Below are 22333 nucleotides of genomic sequence, written 5' to 3' on the forward strand. Positions count from 1 at the left end.
ACGAAAAACAGGAAGTAATGATAAGCTGCGATGCTATGCGACATGATTTGACGATGCGGTGTAACCAAAACAAAACGAGCAGAGGGCAAACGAGGAGGTAACGTGCCTTTTATAAGCTCTTTGTGAGTTTGCAGGTGGTGAAAATAAAATCATACACACGCAACAATGAGCGCGCTTATCCAGCAGACGGCATTAGGTGTGTTCGACTTAGTTGAATGCACCTTTTCCTCTTGTTTGGGGTGTTCGGTGAGTTCTGTTACGAAATATACGCCATTCAACCTGACCAATCAGGTTGTGAACGTAAAACGTATCACTATGCCTTTAGGTTCGGTATCTTTAGGTTCGCTGTCAAAAATGGCAGTGTGAACGCTAAGCGGACCAGGACCAAATGTATCATTTTCCTTTTTTGGTCTGGACCAAATGAACCAATCTGTGCTGTCTTCAATTGATGCGTGAACAAAACTTACTGAAACATTATTTTTAGCGTGCCTCCCATCCAGTAAATCGCAATGAGCGTTGTGCTTTGTTACTTTTGATATGAAACAAAGTCTCAGCTTTCAAATTCTGTCGATTTTATTACAAAATTCAATGTGCTGTCTTCAATTGATGCGTGAACAAAACATACTGAAACATTATTTTTAGCGTGCCTCCCATCCAGTAAATCGCAATGAGCGTTGTGCTTTGTTACTTTTGATATGAAACAAAGTCTCAGCTTTCAAATTCTGTCGATTTTATTACAAAATTCAAACAATAAATCGTGTTTTGGCCATTTAGTGACCATAAACTCAATAGTTAGCTAGAAAAATGAACTCTAGAAAGGAGCATTTTGCTAAATATATGCAATATATTACATATTCATTATATTTTTAATTAACCTGTTTTTCAGTGTATGTTTGATTAAATCTGCCTTGAAAACAATTAAGACATTTATTGTTTAAATGTTTATATTTCAACAACAAACAAGTTTAAAGATTCCAGATTTTTGTTTGTCATGTACAGTTATATAGAGAATGTATAGCCAGCAGTGAAATGTAAATTATATATTTTTATATTATAATAGTTATTATAATAATTTTGTATTATATAATACATTTTTATTATAAAAACGTTTTTTAACCCTTGTCCCCTTAACCCTCATTTGGGAGTCACACTCATGGTCTTCGCGGTCAAAAGTGACCGGACACCTGAAATGTAACTTTTTTTTTTTTTTCTTCAGTAAAATCAATCTAATATATTCTTGTTCAATAATATTTTTTCTTTTGTATTTTGAGAGAATTTTATGGTACTGATTAATATTTATGCAATAATTATGATCAATTTTTCCTATTGAAAATAGTACAACAATTTTTTTTTCTAATTTTTCAATTAATGCAATATTTCAGATTAAAATAGAGACTAGGCCTTTAAAATCCAATTTTTGAAGGCAGAATAGCACCTCCTGGTCAGAGCAAAAAAAAAAGAAAAACCTGTAATTTCATGGTGTAACCACTAGATTCCTGTATAGGACTCTATAGAGAGGCTTGTGAATTCCCTAGTTGGTTTTATACATAATTGTTTACTTTTATTAGGTTGTGGGTGTAAATGTATATTAAGGCATTCTCAAAGACTACTTTTTGTCAAGGTTTATATTTTTTGTTGTTTTAAATGTTGATTTGAAGTATAGGTTTTTGCATTATTATTACTACATTCAAACCTGCACACAGAAAGCATTTTGTTTCACAAAACATTAAAATGATATAAAAATGTAACAAAAATGAACAGGAATGCTTTATCAGAGCTTAATCCTTCTGGGTCTGATCTGATTTTAATCTCTTATTTCAGTCTTCTGACTCATTTTGGCTGTATGGTTATAGCCATACCAGTTCATTTGAGTATGTATAATTCTGTATGTGTGTGTCTGTGAGTGTGTGTGTGTGTGTGTAAGTAAGTGTGTGTGAGTGAGTGGATGTATCTGTTTTACACTCTTGATGTTTTAGAGTGTAACCCCTTCCTTGCTGTATACTTTTTTTTACTGCATTGTAGTTGAATTATTGATTTTATTTTACATAGTTGCAGTGTTACAGTCACACCAGTCCATAGGTGTGTGTGTATGTGTGCAAGTATGTGTCCGCGTGTGTGTGAGTTGGTGTGTTGATTTTGCACTCTAGATGTTTTCGAGTTTCACCCCTTCACTGCTGTGCAATTTTTTTCTGCATTGTGGGGTATTTGTAGATTGTACACACAAAAATTTTCTGTATAAAATTTTCCCATTCATTTCCTATGGTCGGTCATTTTTGACCGAAGACCATGAGTGTGACTATTTTTTTTACGACCACTTAGCTTTTTCGAATCATGCCTTCAATTTTTTTTTGTGTTCACATACCAAGTTTCGTACCATTCAGGTGAAGCTACGATTTTTAAAAATTCTAAATATAAAATTCTCCGGTCAGAAGTGACCTTATGTGCAATTTAAAAGTTTGATTACAAATCACTTTAATATAGTAATGTACTAAATGACATGGTTTACAGCATTAGTTGAGAGAGATTGCTGATTGCTTACATATCCAAATGAATCGATATCAAATTGAATGAGATTGAAATCGTCTCAATACCCAGCCCTAATATATATATTGCTGTATTTTTGGGCACCGTGCTAGATATTGACTCCAAAGTGAGTTCCTGTTGTGTTAATCTGTTTGATCGAGGTTTGTTGATTAATTCTGTCTGTACTTTGCACAGTGCCAGAACCTGGGGAAGCTGACCACAGTACCGATGGGCCATGATAACTCAGGACTGTATGCTAAGTGGCTAGTAGAGTGTGTAATGGTCCGCAATGGGATCACAGGGCACACCTACAAGTGAGTACTAAGATTTAAGTAGCACCATAATCACATTATTCATTATTAGAACCCCTTACTGACTGCCGGACTGTTGTTGTGTAGGTTTCCATGCGGCCGTTGGCTCGGGAAAGGAGTAGATGATGGCAGCTTGGAAAGGATACTGGTGGGCGAATTGGTGACTAACACGGAGACTGAGGACAGAATGTGCCGGACTCCTCCAATGCAGCAATCCCCTGGGATGATGCGAAGATTTGTCACCATTTCGCCAAACAGCAAACCAAGTATGTACTTGGAGATCTCATAATAGTCAAAAGTCATATCTCATAGATTTTATAACTGCACTTATTGCTGGAGGATATTGCTGTTGTCTCAAGCACGTTTACCGTTGTGTGCCCACTAGAGTTAAACACGGGCCAGATCCAGGAAGGGGTGGGAGAGGCCATTAACGGTATCGTCAAACACTTCCATAAGCCAGAAAAAGAGGTAAAGTATTTTTTTTTCAGTGAAAACTTGCAGCAGAAAGGACAAATGTGAATGGAAACAGCACATATGGATGATCTTTCTTCATTCTTCTGTTGTAGAGAGGAAGCCTCACATTGCTTCTGTGTGGAGAGTACGGTTTGGTATGGGCTCTAGAGCAGGTGTTCCAGCATGGCTTCAAGTCTCCTCGCCTTTTCAAGAACGTCTTCATTTGGGACTTTCTAGGTAACAAATGCGGTTACATTCCATAAAATATTTTTTTTTTCTTATTAACACACTAAAAGTGTGTTTGTTAATTGCTCATAGTATTGTTCTAACTAGCATATTTTGGTCAAGAACTGCCCACTTAGACAGGAAGAGCAGCTTGACTGGCATGTATTAGAATGATTTCTGTAGGATCATGTGCTAAAATTTCAGCTTTGCCATCACAAGAATAAATTACATTTTATAATAAATTAAAATAGAAAAATCAAATTGTAATATTTCACAATATTGCTGTTTTTTATGGAAGCTTGTTCTCTCCATGGGATAAAAAAATAAAAAGATAATTGCAACTTTTTCTCACAATTCTGACATTTTTTCAGACTTTTTTAAACTTGCAATTCTGAGAAAAAAAAGTCATATTGTAAGATATAAACATGCAGTTCTAAGAAGAACAGTCCATATTGTGACATATAAACTCGCAATCGCCTGAAAAAACTCAAAATTGTGTGATAAAAGTCACAATTATTTTTTATTTCATGTTGGGGGGAAAAAAACAACACCTGTGAGATATAAACTTAGAATTATGAGAAAAAAGTCAGAATTGTGAGATAAAAAGTCACATTAATTTATGCATTTTTTTAAAAATCTGGAAACGGGCTTCCATAGTTTTTACTGTATTTTTGAATTTCAAATAAATCCAGCCTTGGTGAGCATAAAATACTTTTTTCAAAAACACTGAAAAGTATCAGTTATTCCAAACTTTGTATACCACACTAGTGTGGAAAAAGCTCATTTTAATAAAAGCTTACAAAAATTTGTGTATTTCGAAGTGTATTTTCAAAAGGGCTCACTGAAACATAATGTGTTTCCAGACTGATTAAAAACACCTGTGTGCCCTTACTCTCAGAGGTTTTGTAAAAACAGCCAATCAGATTTAATCTTAGTACACTGAGAAAGTGCATCAGACGGTTAGTGCAAAAACTATGGACAGTTCGTAGTTTGAAGTGGAGACTAGGAGTTTGTTCAAACCTAAATCTTTTCAGGAACATGCATGATACCTCATAATGTTGCCCATTTTTCTAAATCCTCATATCTATTCCACAGAAAAAGCGCAGGTCTACTTTGAGAGTACAGAACAGAGTCAGATGACCCAGGATGAGAACTGGCAGATGAGAGTGCGTCATTTCTGTCATTTCATGCACGCCATCAACAGCACCCCCAGAAACATTGGCAAAGACGGGAAGTTTCAGATGCTTGTGTGTCTCGGAGCCAGGTTGGTCATTATTTACATTGAACTGTTGGCTATTTGAATTGAGTTTTGAGAACCAACATTTTTGGGGATCTCTAGAAATCACAATCCGATTCTAAAATGATCCTTGATCTACATTTTTCTTATTAATTAATGAGTTTACTGACTTGAACACAATTGCCCTTGTGTTTAGCTTCAAACATGAATCCTTACACAATTTTATATACTTGTTTGATGGTTTTGTGTGTTTGTTTGTGTGTAAATGGCAGTAAGCAGAATATGATTGTCTCTAGTGCACAATTCCATCGCATATATATGGAAAAAACTAACCTCAGAACTGATTCTGATTTTTTTCTAAATGATTGAAAAGAGAATCGTGATGCATTGGAGAATCTTTTTTTTTTTTTGTACTCTTTTGTCATATCTATCGGTCACATATGTGACCATGGACAACAAAACCAGTCATAAGGGTAATTTTTTTTTAATTGAGATCTATACATCATGAATAAATAAGCTTTCCATTGATGTATGGTTTGTTAGGATCGGACAATATTTGGCTGAGATACAACTATTTGAAAATCTGGAATCTGAGGGTGCAAAAAAATCAAAATACTGAGAAAATCGCCTTTAAAGTTGTCCAAATGAAGTTCTTAGCTATGCATATTACTAATCAAAAATTAAGTTTTGATATATTTACAGTAGGAAATTTACAAAATATCTTAATGGAACATGATCTTTACTTAATATCCTAATGATTTTTGGCATAAAAGAAAAATCGATAATTTTGACCCATACAATATTTTTTTGGCTATTGCTCAAAATATACCCAAGCGACTTAAGACTGGTTTTGTGGTCCAGGGTCACATATGTTGACACCCATCTTGTCTTTCTGCTTGCAGAGATCACCTGCTGCACCACTGGATCGCACTTCTTGCCGAGTGTCCAATCACAGCACAGATGTACGAGGACATGGCGCTCTTAAAGGACCATTCTCTGGTGAACTCTCTGATTCGAGTGCTACAGACTCTGCAGGAATTCATTATCACTCTGGAGGCCTCTCTCGTCAAAGGGATCGGGATATAATGCCGTCTGAATATAGAACTAACACACAGATCAGCGGGACCATGGACTAACTTTTTTTATATGGAGAGACTTGAACAAAAGGACTAAACCTGGCTTACGTTAAAGCTACTGTCATGTTTGCCATATATTAAGTGCAATGAGCCTTTTCAGACGTGTCATAATTTTTACGACATTCAAATAACGTTACTGACATTCAAATATGTCTTTTATTTTGATCCATACTTTTCACAAAAGGTGAAAACCTCCACCTGTGCTATACCGTTTTATTAAAAGCTCAATATTTTTCGTTGTTGTTGTTGTGGACTGCTGACAATGGCTATATTTAAAAGGAAAACATGTAAGAAAAGCTGTTATTATATTTTCAAAGAAGAACAGTGTTATTTTGATATGTGTCATGTTGCTTGCTCTGTTGCTCTAATCTAATCCATACTGTCACAATGCAGAGTTCGAAGCAAATGATTTAGAAGTATGCTTTATAAGTACAACTTGTGGGGAATTCATATTTTTACTTAAAAAAAAAAGATAGGAAAGATGAGAAAAATGGAAAAAGGCTCTTTTTTGTAACAATGCCAGGGGCTTGTGTCATTTCCCTCTAAATGCAAATCAGTTTAAAGGGACAGTTCACCCATAAATTACACTACTGTTCAAAAGTTTAAACTAATTAAGATTTTTTTTAAAGAGATCTCTTATGCTCATCAAGGCTAATTGAATATATTTACAAAAATGATAATAATAATAATAATAATAATGTATTCCTGTTCAAAGCTGAATTTTCAGCAGCAGTCATTACTTCAGTTTTCAGTCAGTGTCACATGATCCTTCAGAAATTCTAATATGCAAATGTTTTGCTCATTTATCAATTATTGATTTATATATATATATATATATATTTTTTGTCCCTAAAAAACTTTGAGATTCTTGTTCGGCAAACGGAGCAGGCCGTCGTGTTACACCTGTTTCACACATACTCAGTTTGCAGTGCGTATGTGGTGCGTGTTTTTTCCGCATCCATGTTAACAGATTAGAGCAGGGCTATATAATTAGCTCCATTTGAGGGCCGAATTATCAAACTGAAAATTTGAAGGGGGCCAAGGGGATGGGGGCCATCCCGATCTCTTTCTGGGGGGACCTATAAAATTAGAAATTAAATTGAAATCGGAAACATTAGTGCTGTCTATCAATCGATTAAAAAAAATAATTAATCACACATTTTTCTGTAATTAATCATGATTAATCGCATATTTATAGTTTTCAAATAAATGCTGTTCTTTTGAACTTTCTATTCATCATAAAATCCTGTAAAACAGATTTCCACAAAAATATTAAGCAGCAAAAATGTTTCCAACATAGATAATAATAAGAACCATTTTTAATAATTGAGCACTAATAATACTTGATAATAACTGAGCACTAAATCAGCATATTACAAAGATTTCTGAAGAATCACATGACACTGAAGACTGAAGTAATAATGTTCAAAAACATAAAAAAATTAATTATTCCAAACTTATCATTTACTCATCCTCATGCCATTCCAACCCCACTTTTTTCTCTTTTTTGTTCTTCCCCATATATGAATGGCGGCCACAAATGTTTCTTGTCCTGTCTTCTTTCAATAAATGGGAAAAGAGCAGCTTGGACCTTTGTCTAAATATCTCCTTTTGCTTTCCAAACAGGAAATGGGTGAACTGTCTTCTTGAGCTTATTGTGATCCCCTAAAATCAAATGAAAGTGATGCTCAAGCATATTTTACGAGATGGACTGTAAAAACGAAAAACGATCAATGCAGAAAGGATAACATTAACGTTTCACCTAATCCTTTCAAAGTACCGTAACATTCCCCATCTCTTCAGCCCTCAGGTCTCAACTGTGGCCAACTACAATGCCATCTGAAGTAGAATTAAATTGCAGCACAGTTGCTGTGTTTGTGTCCCTCTCCTTAGTTAAACCCCAGCATCCCCTCTGTTTCTGCTATGCAATATTTACAGCTCCAAAATTTTGTTATTGAATATTGATGAAATATCATTCACCTGTTTTAGAGTGTAGCATAATTTGTAGGACATAACTGGGAGAAGCACATTACAGGCTGATATTCATGTGCCAATTTCATCATGACTATTCTGGTACCTGTTCAAACACAGCTGGCATGAGCATTCTGGGAGTTATTTTTTCTTGTGTTTTATCTCTTGATACATTTATAGACAAAGCAGTGTAATGTAGTGTTAAATATTGAACAACTGTGTACAGTGTATAAAATGTATTAAAGGTGGCAATTCAATATGATTATGAAGTCTCGACTTTCAAGAGCAAAATCCGTTTGAAAATTTATATATATTTTTTTACAGTGCAATCAGTTACATTTATTTGAGTGTTTTAAATTAAATACTTGCATGTCTAATTACTAGTTTAAACAGCATTTTGCTCCTATTATGCATCAAGCTTTGTTTAATAGCCATATTAAGAGATTATATATATATATATATATATATTATAAAAATTAATGTAATAACACCGTTTTAAAAGGAACAAGTGAAAGCAAAAAGGGGACTGAAAATAAGGAAAAATTGGGTGCAAACTAAATAGACTCTTACATATTAAAGGGGTCATATGATGCGATTTCAAGTTTTCTGTTCTCTTTGGAGTGTTACAAGCTGGTTTTAAAAAAGCATCATATGACCCCTTTAATATACGTTTCAGATCTCTTATTGCTGGACCTTAAACGTATTACTTTCTGTAAATTAGAAATGTAAGCAACTTGAACTGTAGCAATGTGGAATTTAAAAAATATTTTTAAAATAAGAATGAGGTTCAAAGTTCGTGGACATTTTATGTGTCAAGTACCCATTTTAAGACTAATATCGCATATAGAAAGTGTATTATTTAACTAAATATACAGTATATTAATACCGCTTACAAAAAGGCGACTGCGACTCAATCATAATAAAATAACATTATCAGAAACATCACATTTAGGCGTGTTCGATCATTAAATAGCATACACTTTAAGCTAATATAAAAGATACAGTAGCGTATTTCAAGCATTCGAGCGACAATATTGTGGGAAAATGAGTCCATTCACTCGCATTCAAACCAGAACAAGAAGAACAATACTGCGGGACGGGACGAGATGGTCCTCGCTGCAGAACACAAGATCCAGGGGGCGTGGCTGGATCCAGATCCAACTACCGTCTCACTCTCCACCCCTAAACCTACCAATCTCCACCCCCTAGATGGATCCAACCACGCCCCCTTGGATCTTGTTGTTCTGCAGTGAGGGGCTACTGGACGGGACGCTTCTGTACTTCCCCGGATGCAACATTCTTAAATGGCAAAAGAGCGGAGTGCAGTGATTGGCTGAAATAATGTGTAACTTGGCGTCTACACTCCTTATATGGTCTTCCTCCGACAAACCCCTTCACTCAATGTTTGGACGCAGGCCCCGCCCCCACCATTCATCTGTGTATGTCTGTGTGGCCGTAGTAAGGCATGCGCAGTGCAGACGAGTAAAACGGACGGAATTCAAAGTTTCTGACGGTAAGTCCTTTGTTATTGTTACGAACTAGCAGTACGAATGTAGCACTTCGTTTTAATTGTACGTACTGTCAGTCTTGGAGCGTGTATAACATGTTGTATGTGCGGAGTTAGTGGTTTTACAGCTCGGTTATTTACATCAACAATGGGGCTTTGCGCGCTTGGATGTGGAGCGTGGCATGGTCGCGTGCTAACGGGCTAGCTGTTATTGTTAATGGGACGCGCGTTTTGGCGCTCTCGCACTGTGTGGAAGTTTGGACGGACGAGACGGTAGCGTTCAACCCGTGTTTTAACTGAAATATAATTCATGTGTGGTTTAGAAGCAACTTCGCGAACATTTGATTGAAGAACCCACGTAAATGTTAATTTACGACAGTTCTTCGTGTAACGTTACCCTTTTCCTTTTGGTTTCCATAGATGCAACCGTGCTGCGAATGAACTAATAAACCAATAAATAACTAATAAAAATAAAAAATAAACCAGAACACACTGTGTGTCAAATAAGACGGAGTAATTATTTTGTAATGTACGGAGTCTTCGTGAATGAGTGGCTCGTGGCATGTTTGATGTGGTTTTCAGACGTTCACGCGTTTGCATTGATGCGTCAAGCGCGCAGTGTGCGTTATGTTGTGCGTAACGCATATCGTCTGAGAGGCGTTTTTAAAAGTATTATTACCTTAATATTTGTATTCCAAATATGCGTTTTGGCTTTTCCGTGTCTTAAACTCTAAGAAGAGGCGCCCGTTTAATTGCACTTTCGATTTCACAACTGCTTCTGCTGTGACAGCATCACCTCTGGTCAAAATTCCGACAGGAATTCTTACCATAATTTGAAACGAATGCAACCGATTGTAAATAATTAAAGAATCTAATAAGATTTGAAAACTAGAAAAAAAAAATGGGATTATCCACTAGGACCGATTAAATTCCTGTTCAATATTGGTTCCCAATTATTGTACAAAATCCATTATTATAATTTTTTAGGATTTTCCAAATAAAGTAACGTATTTCAGTAAACACATGCTGCTGATCATTTTTCTCGTACAAGTCTAAGATCATGTGTTAAAGGTGGCTGCAGCAAAGGCTTTTGTCAAACATCAAAAGTAGGTCATTGCAGCAGACGCGACAGATTCAAACGCGCACGGTTCCAGACGCTTGCTTGTGATTCTGCAGTTTTTGCGTTACTTCTACAACATCAATGAACCGTGTGAAAGAGTGCAAGAATTCCTGTGACCGCCCCCTTCGATCCCCCGCGCAAACCGTGCAGGAGATCTTTGTTTTAATGACGCTCTCCATTCATGTCTAGAGCCCGTCAAGATGTTCGGCTTCCATAAATCCAAGATTTACCGCAGCAACGAAGGTTGTTGTATTTGCAAAACCAAGTCGTCCAGTTCTCGGTTCACGGACAGCAGCAGGTATGAGGAAAACTTCAGACTCTGCTTCGGGTAAGTGTTCTGTTTTCCCTTGATACCGCTTGTATTCCAGAAATTCCATAAGGAATGCTAGTGGAATTTCTGTCCAAATTTGGAGCCGGTCCTAATGATATCAACTGAGAATCCTCTTAGAATCAAATAATATCATACCGAATAAAACCATTGAAATTGGTTCCAAAAAAAAAAAAAAGAGAAATTCCATAAATTATTTTTGATAATGGGTAATACAATTCCAGTAAAATATTTGTTTACACATTTTTATTCCTTAATCCGAGTAATCGGTCCCGGCTAAATCACATATTGTGATCTAATTGATAGTCTGTCAGAGGGTCGGGTTGGAGACATCTGCAATGCTTGTGTGCTGCTGGTAAAACGCTGGAAGAAATTACCACAGGGATCAAAGAAAAACTGGAACCATGTAAGAGACCATTATGTTGTTTTTAATAGAATTATCCATTTCCTTACAGCCAATGTGAGAATAATATACTATTTTATTTATTGTTTTCCCCCAAGGTGGTGGATGCAAGGGCAGGACCTGGCTTCAAGCTGACCAAACCCAAGAAAGTTAAAAATATTGATGGAAAGAAGAAAAATAAACTGAAAAAGCTTCATAAATTCAAAAGACAAAGTGAGTTTCACTTTTGTGAAACAGATTTGTTCTTTTTAACACTGCGTGTGCACTTTAATTTTAAAGTTTTAGTAATTTTATTGGGTGTTTTTGTGATTTTTTTTTGTTTGTTTTATTATTTATTTTCTTTAAATTTCTTTTCTTTTTTTTTTAGTTTTAATTATTTTAGTACTTTGTTTTAAACAACGAAAATGAACTGCAAATGAAATATAAAATAGAATTAAAATACAAATGTATGTATACGCACATTAATATGTTTTGTATTTTTATAGGTTTATTATATTTTGTTTTTCAGTTGCAGCTCATTTTCGGTTACTTTAGTATGAAGATACCCCCTGAGCGCTTTGAGTGCCTAGAAAAGCGCGATATAAATGTAATGAATTATTATTATTATTATTATTATTACTAAAATAATAGTAAAAAAAAAAAAAGACAAAAACACATACAGACTGTAACAATGCTATGGTAAAAACCTGTTAATTAGTTAATAGTAAGTTCCATAATACTCAGTGAAAAACTGAAATATTTCCTGTAATTTTACAGGAAAATAATGTTAAATTAACAGTTTTTGGAAGTGGAAAAAATACATCTTACAGCTTTTGCAGATAGCATGTTAATGTTTGCTGTCATGTCTTTTACAGATTCAGATGCCCACAGCACCACATCCAGTATGTCTCCCTCTCAGTCTCCCAGCCACAGTAATCAGTCTGACGACGGGTCGGACATCGAGACCAAGCAGAGGCGTCCAAACCCATCGGGGTTCTCCTTTCTCGACCTGTCCTACTGGAAGAGGTATTGCTTTCCTTTTTTCTAATGCTAAATTAAGAGTTACCTGCTAGTTGTTGAGCTGATAAATAAATAACACTGTACTTAATATGCCTCAGGCAAAAGGTGTGCTGTGGGATCGTCTACAAGGGGCGTTTCGGTGAGGTGATCATCGATCCTCGTCTCTTCAAGCCCTGCTGTAACAAGAAGCGCCCAGCTCTGGCATCCTCCCCGGACTCTCAGATCTCACAAACACATCCTTCCCCTCTTCCAGAGGACATGAAGGAGGCATGGTGATCCAACTAAAACACCCTCCAAACTGTCTCGTTGAGGCCCTCATAGCTTTGTCTCCAGTGGTAGACTCTGGTATCTTCCCTTTGTTAGATTACTGTGTATGAGTTGAGTTTTCCCCTTGCTTTTGTATTTTTTATGACTCTTGTAAAATGTAAGTTTTGTACCTTTTTTTTTTTTTAATATATAACAGAAAATGAGAAAAATTTGGGCATTAGGACATATTTATAGGTCTGAGTTAGGAAATTAAATGTAATCAATTTTTTTATTATTACTGTAATTACTTTGGAGTTACCAGTGTTTTGTAAATAATCTTATTTTCCATACGAGTGCACCAAAAGACTTCTATTTGGCATTTAGTTTGACGGGTTACAGATGAATAATGTAAAGTGCTGTATCTAACATTATAGCCAAGGCATTAATGAGATGGGTGTACTTTTAAACCAATATAATATTTTACTCAGCCTTGCAGTCTTCTGCTCTGATTCAAGTTCAACTGTGGTCTGTTATATCACACACATGCATTTTCTGACTAGGATTCTTGAGCACAATATTCACAATGTGAATTCACCTCAGCGGTGGTCTATAATATGGACATGTGCTTGTAAAATCTCTTTTTCTTTCTGGTTTGGCATAAAGATGTTGCTCAGTATTTAAAAAATGGTTACGGGTTTGTAAATCTTTTTAAAACCAAGATGCAAAAACACATTATCTCAAGAGTATTTAAACGGTTATCATTTACACAATGGCATATGAAAGCATGCATAATGTATTTGTAGGCATAATCAGTTTTGTGGTTGTTGGTGGTGTTTGTATTTTATTTTTTGTTGTATGAGAGTGTTATAATATTGAAAGTAAGATATTACTGACTGATGAATTTCCGACCTGGCTTTACACTGTTTTTAACCACATTTTTCTATATTGTACACTAAAGGTAATCGAAGATGAAATTGTACAGTCTTTCAGCCTTGATGTATTGACTGCAGCCTTTTGTATGTTTTTTTCTTTCTTTGCTGTTTGGATTAATTGAAATATGACAGAATTGACTTTTTTTGAGGGAAAAATGTTTAGCAATATTATATGGAGTTTGCAATTGGATTTGGAAGTTCAAGATTTTGGTGTATTATTTGAATTAATGTTTGTTTTTATTCACCAGCAATTCTTTGCGTCAGCATTACTGTTGACTTCAAGCTCTTCTTAAAATGCATGAGAGCAAATACAAGATGTTGATAAATTTCAGGGAAAAATGTTTTTAACTATTAGTGTGGCACATTCTCAGTAAATGTGCCTTACCAGAGATTTAGCTGGTCATTTCATTAAGTTAATTTGTCATTTTTAACTTATGCTATTTATTCAAAGTTGTCTGTACAATTAATGCTGTAAAGAAGTTTTTGTGCACTTTCTTTTTTATACTTTTTATAATATTACCATTGATAAAATTTTGTATCTCAATTTTCCTCACATTGGTATTTTCATAAATGTTTTTAAAGTACATGTTTGTCTTGTTTGTCAGTGTTTTTAGTACAGGGTTCGTTTTTTTTTTTTTAAATTGGGGGTAAAAAAAAAAATTTTATTCTAATAAGGACATTAACTACAGGTGCATCTCAACAAATTAGAATGTCGTGGAAAAGTTCATTTCAGTAATTCAACTCAAATTGTGAAACTCGTGTATTAAATAAATTCAATGCACACAGACTGAAGTAGTTTAAGTCTTTGGTTCTTTTAATTGTTATGATTTTGGCTCACATTTAACAAAAACTTCCACGACATTCTAATTTATTGAGATGCACCTGTATTATGAATTGTGTTTTCTGAACCCTAGGTGGTGCCAAAATTGCATCTCTGAATGCACATAGACGCTCTCATGAAAGTTGTACTTTAATTAGACAGAGGCTTTCATTTAACAGCAAAGACCCCCAAATATGATGAATGATGATGAATATGATTTTTTCCACCCAGTGTTATAACAATTTTGGATTTATTTTATAGCATTTTTCACAATGTGTTTTACACAGAGCAGGGTCATAACTGCCAGTAGGAAGTTGATAGAGTCAGTGAAAAGATGTAAAACACAACAAACTATTCTGGAATATAATTACAAGTGATAGATCAACACATTTAGAAATAAATATACTATATGCAGATTCCCTTTAGCGCCCCCTTGCGGTCTCCCGGGCTCTGCAGACCCCAAATGTGTAAAATAATAATAAAAAGAACTAGAGTGAATTTTTGATGTAGAGTAGAGGGTCCACCTTCAAGCTCCACTGTGTGATGTGACCGAACAGCTGTTGGTTATCTTGCATTCACATATCCATTACTGTTGAAGCTGACCTGAATGGTGCCTTTTGATGAGCTGTGTTCCTCTTTCCGTGCTTGACATGTGAGAGTCAAATACCACACGAAAATAAAGACACCTAGAGGATGAAATGGACAGTATTAATGTCAGAGAATACAGGAGCTTCTGCTTCACATTGCCAATTTAGGGCCAAAAACCCAAATCAAATAAATAAACAACTGGCACTTCATGCAAGAGGTTTCAAATATGCATTGAAATTAATAATAAAAAAATGACATCAACATTTTTATTTTTGAACAAATGGTCAGTCAAAGGACATGCTTAATTATCATATTTTAGTTGTAAAGGAAAGGGAATTAATTTGAGTGTAGACCACGCTCTAAAACTAAGTAGCTAACAAACGATTGTCCTGGATGTCTGTAAATGGACTGGCAAAAACATTGTGAATCTTTTGAGTGTCTGCTGGTTTAAATGGATCTTGAGTCAGATTAATTATTTGTAGAGTACATTTAGTTTACACTTTAATGAAAACATTTGCAATTGTTCTGTAAAAGGTGCCATTATGACTATTTGGTCTGAGTTTTGGTTGCACTTACACAGCAGGTGCTGCCAGCGTGTGATGTTTTGAGCAGTGTTACTAACTTAAAGGGATACTCCACCCCAAAATGAAAATTTTGTCATTAATCACTTACCCCCATGCCGTTCCAAACCCCTAAAAGCTTCGTTCGTCTTCGGAACACAATTTAAGATATTTTGGATGAAAACCGGGAGGCTTGTGACTGTCCCATTGACTGCCAAGTAAATTACACTGTCAAGGTCCAGAAAAGTATGAAAGACATCCTCAGAATAGTCCATCTGCCCTCATTGGTTCAACCATAACGTTATGAAGCAACGAGAATACTTTTTGTACGCGAAGAAAACAAAAATAACGACTTTATTCAACAATTCGTGTCCTCTGTGTCTCTCCGCATCCCTGTAGCGCCATTTTGGAGAATATCTGCTGAACGCAAACAAAGCACATTGTGCCCTATTTTTTATAGACTTTTAGAGTGTAGCATACTAATCAATACACTGCTTAAAACTGTAATTGTTTAGAATACTAGTTAATGAGAAAATACATAAAATGTAAATGTTCAAAAATGTGTAAACTTCAACAATTCATTACTGTATAAAAAAATCTGATCATAGAAATCTTGTTTATATTACTTTTACAAATAAATTACAAATAAATACTTTTATGAACAAATCTAAATGAACATTTCAAATCATATTTTTTTTCTGAGATGGACAGTCAGTTTGCGTAATCATCATTGGTTTTTTTTAAGTTACCTTATACACTAAAGGGGTTGAACACAAGTACAAATTCATATAAAAAATATTAAAGTGTTTACAAACTTTCACCATTTTAATTGCATTTAGTTTCACAGAAAATTGTATTGTGTCGAGTAATGTACATTGTGTGTGCTACACAGTGACAGTTTTGTGTTGTTAAGTAATGACGTGATGGCGCAATGACATCACAACACATTTAGCAACTTTTAGCAACAAATCAACCTGCTTTTAGCAACTTCCAACTTGTTTTGGACATTTTGAGGGCATGTGGATGTGATGTGACAGGAAGTCATTGTCATATATAGGGACTGCTAAACAGAAATGTAGAAGTTTATTTTAAAGTGTGAAATATTACACACATGCACAAAATGTGTAAATACATTTTTAAACATTTCTAAAACATTATGTTGTAATGCTATACTATATTCATGATACTATACTAAGTTTTGTCTCACCTATCTAACATTTTTCACTCCAAAGTACTTTTTTTTTTTGCTTTCAGAAAGTGATGGGACAGGATATGTACCCTATTAATGAAAGTGACAGTTATGCATGATTGTACCTCATTAACACCTGCTTTTTTTTTCTTCAAATAACACTGTAATAAATTCTTACCCTGAAAACTGTTGAGAATGCTGAAAACATAGAGTGAAGGGAGACTCAAGAGGCCATGGGTGGAGAAAGCCAGGACCCAGGGCACTCCCAGAGAACAGCTGAGCCCGACTAGAGACACCCATTCTTTCCATGCCCTCCTCCGATGGTCTTTAATCTGAAGAGGTCGTGATCTTAATTTGTGCATCTTAACCAGCATCACCCCCAGCATAACCATGTTAAAGAGCATCACCAGCCCGAGATAACCATTCACAGTAATGTAGCTCACTATCTGTGTGCTTATCCAGCATCTGAACAAAAAGAAGCCAATGAAAACACTCCTGTTACAGGCCTGAGAGATGATGAAGTAAAAGTGCAGTGCGATTTTTTTATAGAATGACCTTACAGAGGTGTAACAGTTGAGCCTTCTTTATCTGTGTAAAATGTATATTTGCCATACACTTTAGTCACACCGCATATCATCACTGTAATAGTGGGTACACCTAAAGGAAAAGATTAATACAATAAAACATGCTTATACATGTTTAATTTCAATGTAATGATATTTAAAGATCAGTTCACCTAAAAATTGTCATCATTTACTTGCGTTTAGTTTTTACGTTCAGGGATAGAAAATATATAAACAGCTTGAATATTCAATCTCTGCATGTGGACATGAATTAAACGCCCCTTCCCGTTGACTGGTCAACCAAACATTAAATCGTGCAGTCATTAGATGTTTCCCAGTTCCGTGGAACAGAATAATAGTCCTCCACTGCTACACTTGTACGGATTCTTAGTGCATTTATTTCAAATACAGAGTTCTGGCATGAAACTCTAGATGGCGCAGTCCAATAGGTCTAACTCAATCTGACCTAATGACATCATTATCACATGGCCCAGCTGATTGGTTCTCTCCTGTGTCAGTAGCCAATGAGCTCGCTGCTCAACATTCAAATATATGACTAGTGCTAGCTGTAGCAGTTGCAGCTTGCTTCAGAAACCCTCCACCTTCCCCAGCTCCACCTGTATAGATCTGCTACGAGGTGATTCATGTATGCTATATGGGGGTTATTTCATGTATGTTATATTTGCAGCAGCAATATGTCTTACATATGCACAGCAGCATGTTGTGGATGTATTGGCAGTAGCAAGTCTCGGTACTTGCTCTGCCGCAGCAGCAGATCTATTCCGCCAAGACCACATACATTAACATTGTCATGTACATTACCATGCCAATCCCTCCGAGAGTTGTCATGACAGAACTATATTTCATCTCTTTATTTTCAAACAACCAGGCTAACGAATGGCTTGACACAAACCGTACCGGGGCAGAGCCTAGACAAGGCTTCTGTGTAGGCATAAATTCAGCAACCTACCTGAGAAATATTTGTTTATCTCATAAATATTAATTTACTAAGCATTTGCACCCACAACTACCCCAGCCTACATCCCTGGCATATCTCCTGTTTTATTCAGCTGACCAACTATCAAAATCTGTGTGGCAAAGCTACGTGACTCACTGGACAGCACAGAGCGAATGCAGTTTGCACTGTAGTGGAGCGCAGACCAGTATCGATTTAAGTGTAAATAGATAGCAGTCATAACATTTGTTTCAGACAATTCTCTGTGTTTTGGACAAGAGATGAATTTGAAATGATATAGATATGTAAAGATATGACATTATTTCATATCAGTGTAGTTTACGGTAAAATCTATTATTATTATTTTTTTCATTGTTAAATTTTAGGGGTAATGTTAAATAGCCATTATAAAATAGGATATAACTACTCTCAGTTACAAGAAGATACCAAAACCCTGAAATAACTATGCACCCTCGATGCGCACTTCTGCCGAGGCCGCACTGGGGCGAGCTGTGCAGCAGACTTCTACCCGACGGTCAAAGCGGCATTACGTCACAAAAGTGTGGACTCAGAGGAAGACCGCAAGGGTTTAGGGTGCGATTTGGGACAGGGCCCTATACTATTTGTCTTTGGATCACTCACTCAAAGATGCATTAAAAGACTCCAACTATGCGCGCTATGCTGAGAGTTAGTCGCACAGCAGTTCTGTGATTTTGCTTTGGAAGTTTAGCTGGCAAAGAAAATAAAACACCATTTTGTGTGATATCAGTTAATACTCAATATTAATTAAATAAACGCAGAGTATTGTCTAAAACAAAAGTTATGACTGCTGCGTATTTACACTTAAAGCGATACACTTAAAATAATACACTTCACGGTCCCACTTTATATTAAGTGGCCTTAACTACTATGTACTTACATCAAAAAATCAGTACAATGTACTTATTGTGTTCATATTGTATTGCAAAACACGTTTGCTGCTATTGAGGTGGAAACGGGCAAGGTTAGGGACAGGTTTGGTGGTATGGGTAGGTTTAAGGGTGGGTTAAGGTGTAAGGGATGGGTCAACAGTGTAATTATAAATGTAATTACAGATAAATTGCAGATATTTTTCAAATATAAGTACAATGTAAAAACATGTATGTACACAATAAGTGCATTGTACCAAATGATCATTTTATATGTAAGTACATAGTAGTTGAGGCTACTTAATATAAAGTGGGACCCACTTCACTACAGTGCAAAATGCATTCGCTCTGCACTGTCTAGTAAGTCGTGCAGCCTTGCTACACCGTTTTTGATAGCTGGTCAGCAAAATAAAACAGGAGATGTGCCAAAGATGTAGGTTAGGGGGTAGTTGGTGCAGATGTGAAGCAAATTAATATTTATGACATAAAATAGTATATTCTTGCGTAGGTTGCTGAATTTATGCCTACACAGAAGTAAGCCTTGTAAAGCTCTGCCCCGGGACGGTTTGTGTCAAGCCATTCGTTAGCTTGGTTGTTTGAAGAGAAAGAGATTAAATATAGTTGAAATAAGCATGTTAAGAAACAGTACAACTGTAGCAGTGGAGGACTATTATTCTGTTGCAGAGAACTGGGGAACAACTGATGATGGCATGGTCATGGCATGTTTGGTTGACCAATCAGCGGGAAGGTGGCATTTAATTCCCGCCCACATGCAGATATCCAATATTCAATCTGTTTATTCATTTTCTATCCCTGAACATAAAAACGAAAAAGAATTCTTGTTTTTTTTTTTTTTTGAAAAATGAAAAACTAATAAGGTTTTCAGTATTAAATAAAAAAAAGAAAAAAAGAATGATTGGAAGATACCCTGACTGGATCCTGAATTTAAAATAGAATTTTAACTTTTCACTTTGGCTCAGCTCTTGAATAAGATTTTTGTTCAAAACAATACGTTTGGATCTCTGAACAGTTAGTTGTTCAAACCAAATTTTAATTTCTTATTAATTTAAGCAAATTATACAGATTTTGGCACATGTGCAAAAGCGTAGGCTTGCTGATTAAAACTGCATGACATGAGCGTTAATTAATATTTTGAGTGAATAAACCTACAAAATCTAGAAAAGGTTTGTCTTTTTTGGAATGAGAGTCCAGGATGAAATCAGTTTTATCTGTTTTATTATTCCATTTTAAGGCATGGTTTACTATCTAATCAACTGAACTCAATCTTTAAATAGTCTTTTTGAGGTTTAATATTTACATCGTAATTTGATTAAATGTACAGCTCGACTTTTGATTTATTCATTAAAAAGTTTGCCAAATTTCATGACATTCCACGTTATACAGAAAATTCCATTTTTAAGACTGGATTTCTCAATTCCATCCACATTTTCCACAATCATAGGGCCCTAGCTGAGTAATGTTGAAATAGTGTATAGCTACTGTTGACACCAAAATGTGAATTTGAACTCACCCCATCCCACAAGACTTAATTTAAGCAAGTATCTCTTGATGTAGATGTTGAAGACCCGCACCAGCAGCAGGTACAGGTGGAAGCCCTCAATGGCTGTCCAAGTGAAGGTGGCTAAAAGGCACCAGTGTAGAAGAAGTCCTAGAGCCTGACACACTGAATCAATGTCTCTCTGGCCTGAAAACCACACGCTGCACAAGAACGAGGTGTGCAACAAGAAAAGGGAGCCTGAGAGCTGCACGTGAATGATGACAGAATGCTCACATTGCTTCTTCCTGTGGGGAAGATGGTGAGAGATATCTGTTTATATCTGTACCACAGACATCTTATTCTGAAACTGTATGGGAAATCTGATTTAAAAATGAACTTACCTCAGGCACAGAAACATAACAATCATAAGGGCTGTAAATGCTATTGAAAGGGCAGAGCCAATGTATGAAATGTAGTTGAGAAGGACAATATGGGACTCTTCAGGAATTTCAGGATTCTTTCAGAAATATTGAGAACAAAAGAGGACATTCAAATGAACACTGCTAAACAGCCAAGTTTAATTTTAAAGTGAACATTTTAAAACAAAAAAGTTGACTGAAGAGAATCACATAACAAATGTGCTTACAATGAGCACTGCAAAAAAGCTCAGATGATTACAACTGCACACAAAGTCTCCACTGTCGATGGTAGTATTACAGCCATCAGTACTCCAGTTACCTGACAAACAGACACGCGTGCATTCACTAAAGCAAAAAGTCAATGCAAAAACATCTATTCAAATGAGAACTGTAATATATGACATTGGTTTTCATACTCATTATGACAGTTACAAAATATACGGGTCAAATTTTTATCATCTCACCTTCACCCAGCACAAGTGAAACCCCCCAGTTTACCATTTCAGCAGATCTCTCCTGGCACTCGTTATCATTGACATCAACAACACAACTCTTACAACTTTCACTCCATGAATAACCAGACTTGGGTAACCTCATTGCTCAAAAAACAAAAAAAAAACACAACCATTAAGTGGCTGAAAATGAGCCTGTTCTTCCTTTCCTATCAAGCCAAGGGTCTGGCTGTGGACATGCACTTGCACTCTCAGACACCTTCACTTCTGCAAGTGACTTCACTTGCAATCTTTTTTTAATTGAATTTAATTGAATTTATTTATTAAAATGTTTAGAAAGCCATAAACACTTAAAGTGCCCCTATTATGCCATTTCCAGTATTGCCTTTCATGCAGTGTGTAATGTAGCTGTATGTGAATGTAAATGACCATTCTAAGGTGACATTTCAGCACTTGACAAACGGATAGCGACTCCTAAGTAGCACTTAAAGCACGGCTACGTGCGATTGTGTTAAGCGCATTTTTGGGAAAGGCACGTGAAACAAAAACGAACAATCGTAAAATGACTCGTAGAAAATGCTCTTAAGCTCTAAGATCAATCGTTATCGAGAAACGCATCCCAGCAAAGTTGTAAAGCCGAAAGTGCACGATAAATAAAGTTATTGTCTCCCAAAATAAAGAATCGACTCTCTACAGCCTAAACGAGTCGTTAGTAATTCGAATCTCAATGTAGCTGTATGTGAATGTAAATGATCAGGGCTGCGTTTCCCAAAAGCTTCGTAAGCCAAAGAAGTTCGTAAAAACGATTGTACGATCTTAATATTATGGTCTGTTTCCCAAAAGCATCGTAACTTAAGTAGCACTTGAAAATCATCGTAGATCTACGAGTGCTCTGGAGTAATCGTAAAGCCCCAAGTGCCTCGTAAGAAGACAGATTTATGCGGTCACCTGCAGGACAATCGGCAGATTACACCTTTAACTTTATTCAAG

The 22333-nt window shown here is 35.9% G+C and overlaps 3 protein-coding genes across 5 annotated transcripts in view; 2 read left to right on the forward strand and 1 right to left on the reverse strand.

Annotated features, from left to right (window-relative positions):
* The window catches only part of LOC107686814 (DENN domain-containing protein 5A-like), a 62205-nt gene extending 56054 nt beyond the window's left edge, over positions 1-6151 (forward strand). For all 3 annotated transcript variants that reach the window (XM_016483939.1, XM_016483941.1, XM_016483940.1), the window contains 6 exons: positions 2719-2837; positions 2922-3100; positions 3220-3302; positions 3401-3524; positions 4608-4776; positions 5652-6151. In XM_016483939.1, the coding sequence (XP_016339425.1) occupies positions 2719-2837; positions 2922-3100; positions 3220-3302; positions 3401-3524; positions 4608-4776; positions 5652-5835 (858 nt within the window). In that variant the 3' untranslated portion in view covers positions 5836-6151. The remainder of the gene's footprint in view (positions 1-2718; positions 2838-2921; positions 3101-3219; positions 3303-3400; positions 3525-4607; positions 4777-5651) is intronic.
* Positions 6152-9271: 3120 nt separating this feature from the next.
* sinhcafl (SIN3-HDAC complex associated factor, like) lies at positions 9272-13975 on the forward strand. Its single transcript, XM_016483943.1, has 6 exons — positions 9272-9369; positions 10673-10811; positions 11118-11217; positions 11313-11427; positions 12069-12219; positions 12312-13975. Exons 2-6 carry the CDS (start codon positions 10684-10686, stop codon positions 12487-12489), a joined length of 672 nt encoding a protein of 223 aa, XP_016339429.1. The 5' UTR covers positions 9272-9369; positions 10673-10683; the 3' UTR covers positions 12490-13975.
* A 401-nt stretch (positions 13976-14376) lies between these two features.
* The window catches only part of LOC107686815 (adhesion G protein-coupled receptor G3-like), an 11955-nt gene continuing 3998 nt past the window's right edge, over positions 14377-22333 (reverse strand). Inside the window, exons 7-12 of the mRNA XM_016483942.1 lie at positions 21119-21210; positions 20874-20989; positions 20506-20777; positions 17109-17205; positions 16727-17013; positions 14377-14897 (exon numbers count right to left, since the gene is read on the reverse strand). Of these exons, the coding sequence (XP_016339428.1) occupies positions 14776-14897; positions 16727-17013; positions 17109-17205; positions 20506-20777; positions 20874-20989; positions 21119-21210 (986 nt within the window). The 3' untranslated portion in view covers positions 14377-14775. The remainder of the gene's footprint in view (positions 14898-16726; positions 17014-17108; positions 17206-20505; positions 20778-20873; positions 20990-21118; positions 21211-22333) is intronic.

The sequence above is a fragment of the Sinocyclocheilus anshuiensis genome, unplaced genomic scaffold, assembly GCF_001515605.1.
Source record: "Sinocyclocheilus anshuiensis isolate Anshui unplaced genomic scaffold, SAMN03320099.WGS_v1.1 scaffold773, whole genome shotgun sequence".
Taxonomy (NCBI): domain Eukaryota; kingdom Metazoa; phylum Chordata; class Actinopteri; order Cypriniformes; family Cyprinidae; genus Sinocyclocheilus; species Sinocyclocheilus anshuiensis.

Coding starts and splice junctions, on each gene's coding strand:
- sinhcafl (XM_016483943.1), top strand. CDS start 10,684: ATGTTCGGCTTCCATAAATCCAAGATTTACCGCAGCAACGAAGGTTGT. Junction 10,812..11,117: donor AACTTCAGACTCTGCTTCGG/GTAAGTGTTCTG, acceptor TCTAATTGATAG/TCTGTCAGAGGGTCGGGTTG. Junction 11,428..12,068: donor TCATAAATTCAAAAGACAAA/GTGAGTTTCACT, acceptor TGTCTTTTACAG/ATTCAGATGCCCACAGCACC.